Source organism: Apis dorsata, unplaced genomic scaffold (genome assembly GCF_000469605.1).
Source record: "Apis dorsata unplaced genomic scaffold, Apis dorsata 1.3 scaffold_650, whole genome shotgun sequence".
In the NCBI taxonomy this organism is placed as follows: domain Eukaryota; kingdom Metazoa; phylum Arthropoda; class Insecta; order Hymenoptera; family Apidae; genus Apis; species Apis dorsata.
The window spans coordinates 76,940-82,229 of record NW_006263841.1 but is presented as its reverse complement, the minus strand read 5'-3'; the positions used below and the strand labels follow the sequence as shown (position 1 = coordinate 82,229).

The 5,290-nt window shown below is 38.4% G+C and overlaps 1 protein-coding gene across 1 annotated transcript in view; it reads left to right on the top strand.

Annotated features, from left to right (window-relative positions):
- The window catches only part of LOC102678087 (probable GPI-anchored adhesin-like protein PGA55), a 41,967-nt gene that overhangs the window by 32,090 nt on the left and 4,587 nt on the right, over positions 1-5,290 (top strand). Inside the window, 1 exon segment of the mRNA XM_031513470.1 lies at positions 4,886-5,081. Coding sequence (XP_031369330.1) covers positions 4,886-5,081 — 196 coding nt within the window.

Below are 5,290 nucleotides of genomic sequence, written 5' to 3'. Positions count from 1 at the left end.
TTTTTTTTTTTTTTTTTTTTTTTTTTTCTCCTCCATAGATAAAGTAGAGAATAGGCAAAGGCGAGCGAATATACGTGTATATATATATACGCGATACTTTGAAGAGAGGGGCGATAATAAAAGTTGGGCCAGGTCAAGATCCACTTTGTCGAGACGGAAGAGGCGACCGATCCTCCTTTCTCCCGTTTCCGCCTACGCGGTGATGACACGACGAGAAGACGATTTTGCACGGTTGAAAAAGTGTCGACTAAATATGGCCCGACTTAGTCGTCCGTCACTCGGGCCAACTCTGGCCTACGCGTATTAAGTATTATTCCGATTTATTTATTTGCCAGATACGTAGTCTTCTTACCAATTTATCTCTTCTATTTTAAATGCCGTCGATAAATATTACGCGATTCCTAGATTGAAGAAACTGGGGAAGAAACACGGTGTGTTTGTGTGTGCATCGTTTCTTAAAATCTATAGAACGAGGATCGCGGGATCCCTTCTAAACGCGTTCGTATCATTCGACGAGTTCGACGAACGGAAGAAAGTTCGGTACGAGAAAAGTGGAGTGGATATAATCTGACGGGGGAAAGGGAAGGACGCGTTTCTAGATTAAATCGAAAAAGGGCAGGCGGAGTAATCCGATGACCTTGACGAAAATAACTTCCAAGGTCGGATATCCAAGCGCGAGAGAAAAACATGATTACGCGCGCTTCCGTTTACGTGACCGTTTTGTTCGCGTTGCCGTGGATCCTCCGAATTTTCGGAAACCTCGGGATCAGGAGCAAATTCTTAGCCGATCTGATCAAAACTGGCAGGTAAGGTATTTTTCGCACGGCGTTAGAAATTCGTTTCTATATCTCGATTCGAACGGGGAAGGGAGAGGAAAGAAGGAGAAAAAAAGGCTATATATTTTGTATTTAAGAACGCGCGTAATTGGAACGAAACTGTGTAAAACACGATGGTGGTGGTATAACTGCGTCGTTCGAGCACGCTTCTAACAATAAGTAAGAGGTTTCGCGCGGCCCCCACCACGCTCCCTCTCTCTGTCTCTCTCCTTCTCCGTTCGCTTTTGTTATTTTTATTCTCGAGGGATCGTTGGTTCGTTCCTCGGTCGTTTCACCGGTGGCGTGGACACGATTCGTGTGCCGTTCTTCCGATATTCTTTGTCCCTTGTCATCCACTTTCTCTTTCTTTTTCGCGCCGGCTGGCTGGCCGGCTAGCTGGCTGGCAGCTAGCCAACGGACAAATTCGACGCTTCTTCCGGGAGGAGAGGAGAGGGAAGAGAGAACTATTATCCATCCCGCCTCACCACGTGGAATCGCTGAATCAAAATTATCTTCTATCGCTCTCCTTTCTTCTTAACCGTGAAACTTTTATTTCGGAACTAAAATTTCAAACGAATCGTCCTTTTCCTCTCAAGAACTCGAATCGAAAGCAAATATTGGAAATATTCGAAGGAGCGGTTAACAGGTTAAGATCGATCGATCGAATCGTCATTGCTTGCCTCATCGACCGTTCCATTTAGGAGCAGCCGATGACGCGACTCATTATAATTACGATGCTACGCCTCGAGCCTCAGTCTCTCTCGTGCTCTTCTCCTCGCCCGTTGCGCAAAATCGTTGGAACATCGACTCGGTCGATTCGTGTCCTCGAGCGCCGATTCGCCCTTCCTTTCTCCGCGATAATTCGTACGCGAACATGTGAAAAGATATCGAGTCGTCAATAAAATTGGAAAATTGGATATTTATTCGTCGAGAAAAAATCGCGTATTTTCCATTTCTTTCCACGAATAAAAGAAATTTTTTTCACTTCATCGTTTGTAAATGATTTGTTGGTTCGTTGGATCGTAATTTCTTTCTTTCTTTTTTTCTTCCTTTTTTCTTTTTGTCGTTTTAAGGGAGCATATCTTCGCATCGTTATCACGCGAAACTTAATTATTTAAAACGTTATTTTCATCTCGTCACAAACGCGACGACAATATTAACGTACGAATATATTTCTTAAAGAATATATTTCTTTAATTACATTCACCGTTGAATTTACAATACGTAGAATCATAAACGAGCATTCGTATATATATATATATACACCTTGCATGTAGAAAACAGGAAACAGAAATTGCATAACCTTGTAATTCAATTTCTTAAATAATCGTAAAAAAAATTACGAAATATGTTTAACAACGTTAAAACAAAGTATCGAAACGTAAATTATTTGTTTTTTTTTTAGTATTCGTAACGTATATTTTCGTTTATCCCTGTTACAAGAGGAGGGGGAAATTAGGTTCGAAATCATTGGGTAATTGGCATCGGTGGATGGTGAACCAAGACTCGATCGAGGGAATCGGTACTCGGTTAAATGTGAACGCGTTACGTAAAATGTTTAATTATAAATACGGTCGGCGGCGAGATGATCGTTGCCCGTTACGCAAAAGGCACTATACACTATTGACATTGTCGTTCCCTCGCCTCGGTTCGCGGCCTTAAAAACCCGGAAACGGATTTATCTAATCACCGCGAACGAGGTAAAAACTTGGAAAGGACTATTCTACACCGGGGAGCGTTGGTATCTTATCTCTTAAATAAACTCTTAAATAAATAAATTTTTCACCGTGTGTACGACTCCTATTTTTTATTTATTCGAGGGATATGTTTAAGAAAATATCGGCTTTCTTTCCGAGACAATTGGCAAAATAGAGATCAGGCTACCTTCCATTTTAACTTTGGGCCTTCGATTAAGGATAATTTAGATCCCCTTCGTGAATCAGAAAATTTAAAGGAGGAAAAAGAAATATACGCGATATAAAATCGATACATCCGTTTCCACGGATCCACTGGAATCTCGGCAATTGTAGCTATGCTTACGAAACGTTTCGATTAATAAGATTTAAGGCTGTCTTCGAGTTATGTACGAGTAAAAAAACATTTGTACGCATTCACTCGAAAGTATTATTCGAAACGCGTACGGAACACGAGATATTCGATCGGATACTCGATTTTTCTGAATCGATTATTGAGAGAAAGAGAGAGAGAGAGAGAGAGAAATCGGTGGATTTTCAGCGGGAGATTTTAATTCGATCTCAAATATGGCCAGAGCCTGCTCGAGATATTTGCGACGAACGTGACGGAATTGCTCTTACGACCAAAGCGAATCACGATCGATTGGCTTTCGATCGCTCGAAGCGGTTGTTCTCGAAAAGTTACTTCATCGTTACCTAAGAACTTTATACCATCGAATAACGGATCACGATGTTACGTCACGATGTTCCTCTTAAATTTCTCGTAAATATCTCTGCCTCGTGAATTTTTTTTTTTTTTCTTTTTTGCTCTACAGGACGATTACATCGCGACACAATTTTTAAAAAAAAAGATAAGAATCGCCTTCCTTTTACTTTTATTTATCGCGTAGAAAAAAAAAACATAGAAACGATTAGGGCGTAATAAAACAAGGAAAAAGAAGAAGAAGAAGAAGAAGAAGAAGAAGGAAGAAGCGAATCCACGGTCGATCGGTTAATGATCTTTATATAGCGTGGAGAAAGAACAGCAGTCTCGGGTATTTTATCGTTAAAGTTCCCCTGATGGGGATCTAAAGAGAATCGTCGATACGTTGTTACACAGGGTTGCATTCCACGGCAATTCTCCACCGATCGTTTTCTCCTTGCCTTTTTTTTTTTTTTTTTACGCGGCCAGTGTGAGAAACGCGTAAACTAGGAGCGACCGCACGGAACGAAAGGTAAATCGTTCTGGTTCGCCTCGGTTTTTACCGTAAAAGATCGATTCGCGCTCCAAGGATTTTTTTTTTTTTTTTTTTTTTTTTTTTTTTTTCTTTTTTCTTTTCTCTTTTTTCTCTCCACGATAAACGTTTATATGGCCACGGCGGATTCGCCCGATAGCTGTATCGAAATTCGTTCTCTCGAACCATAGATTCGAATCGTAGGTTCAAAGTGGAAATTTTTCTTTCTTCCAACTTTCTGTTCGAGCGATAGAGTTTTTTTCTAAATTTTCCAAAAGTTCAAGCGAGAAAATTTCCACGATATTTTTTTCTAGTCCTCGAACAATTGATTGTGTATGAATTTTGTATCCAAGAATTAAATCGATGTAATTTATTAAATCGTAGAATATTATTTGAATTATTAGTTTTGGAAATTTTAGTTTCTATAAATAATTTCTTTTTTGGAATTAATTTATTCTTTTTTTTTAATTTTCTAGGTCAATATTATTAAGGGATTTTTTTGGAATTTAATTTTTTGGAATTAATTATCGAAATTATATTAAATCTCTAAATTTTTAATTTATCCTCTACGTTTAATATTTTTCGTAAGAATATTAATTGAATCGAACTCCATTCGATTTAATCGAATCTTTATAAGATTAATTTTGATTAATTTAAATTTTGATATTCATTTTAATTCATTCATTTTATATTTATTCTTTTATATATAATTATTCGAGTCCGTGGAATTTTATCTCGGATCTCGTTACGATAAACTATCTACTTATTTAATAATAATAATTTCCGTTCCATCGATTTCCAACTTATTTTTTATTTTTATTTTTTTTTTCCACGAGCATTAAACCGAGGAATAACTTCGGTCCAATTTGTTTCCATTAAAACCACCGCGAACGAGGTTTTATTTCCTGTTGACCGTGGAAACGGAAGCGGTTTATTTATTCCTAGATAAAAAATCCTTTAACCAAGTCCTTCGAATATTTTCGATGTAACGTTGTATCACATAAACATCGATCCATCCATCATTTCTTTTCTTTCTCTCCAAAAAAAAAACTCCTCGTAATAAAAATAAACGTAAACACGCGCAACGATATATTTATTTACTCGCAATGGGGAACACGTGCTGGAATGGAATCTTGAAACGTGGTACGAAAATTGTGTGCAGGTCGGCCTTGCAGACGTTGCACAAAGTGTCGAGCAAGGCGCGCGAGCAAAACTACTTCCTAGGTGGGCTGTCGCACGACTGGGTCAGTTACTATGAGCAACGAATCGAGAGCGATCGCTCGTGTCTCAACGAGTGGCATGCTATGGACAACTTGGAATCTCGAAGACCACCGTCGCCGGACAGCGTACGCACCAAGTAAGCCCTTACATCTGCGATGCCCCAAATTTAACACTTTTCGAGTAGACCAATAAACTTATTTCCACAATTTATCGCTCGAAACTTATTTAATTATAATAATCGGAAATAATGCCGAGATCATTATACGAAAAATGGTCGATTATAATAGCTACGAAGAAATCATTTATTTAAACATTTTAATAAGTAATTTTATATATATAATAACTT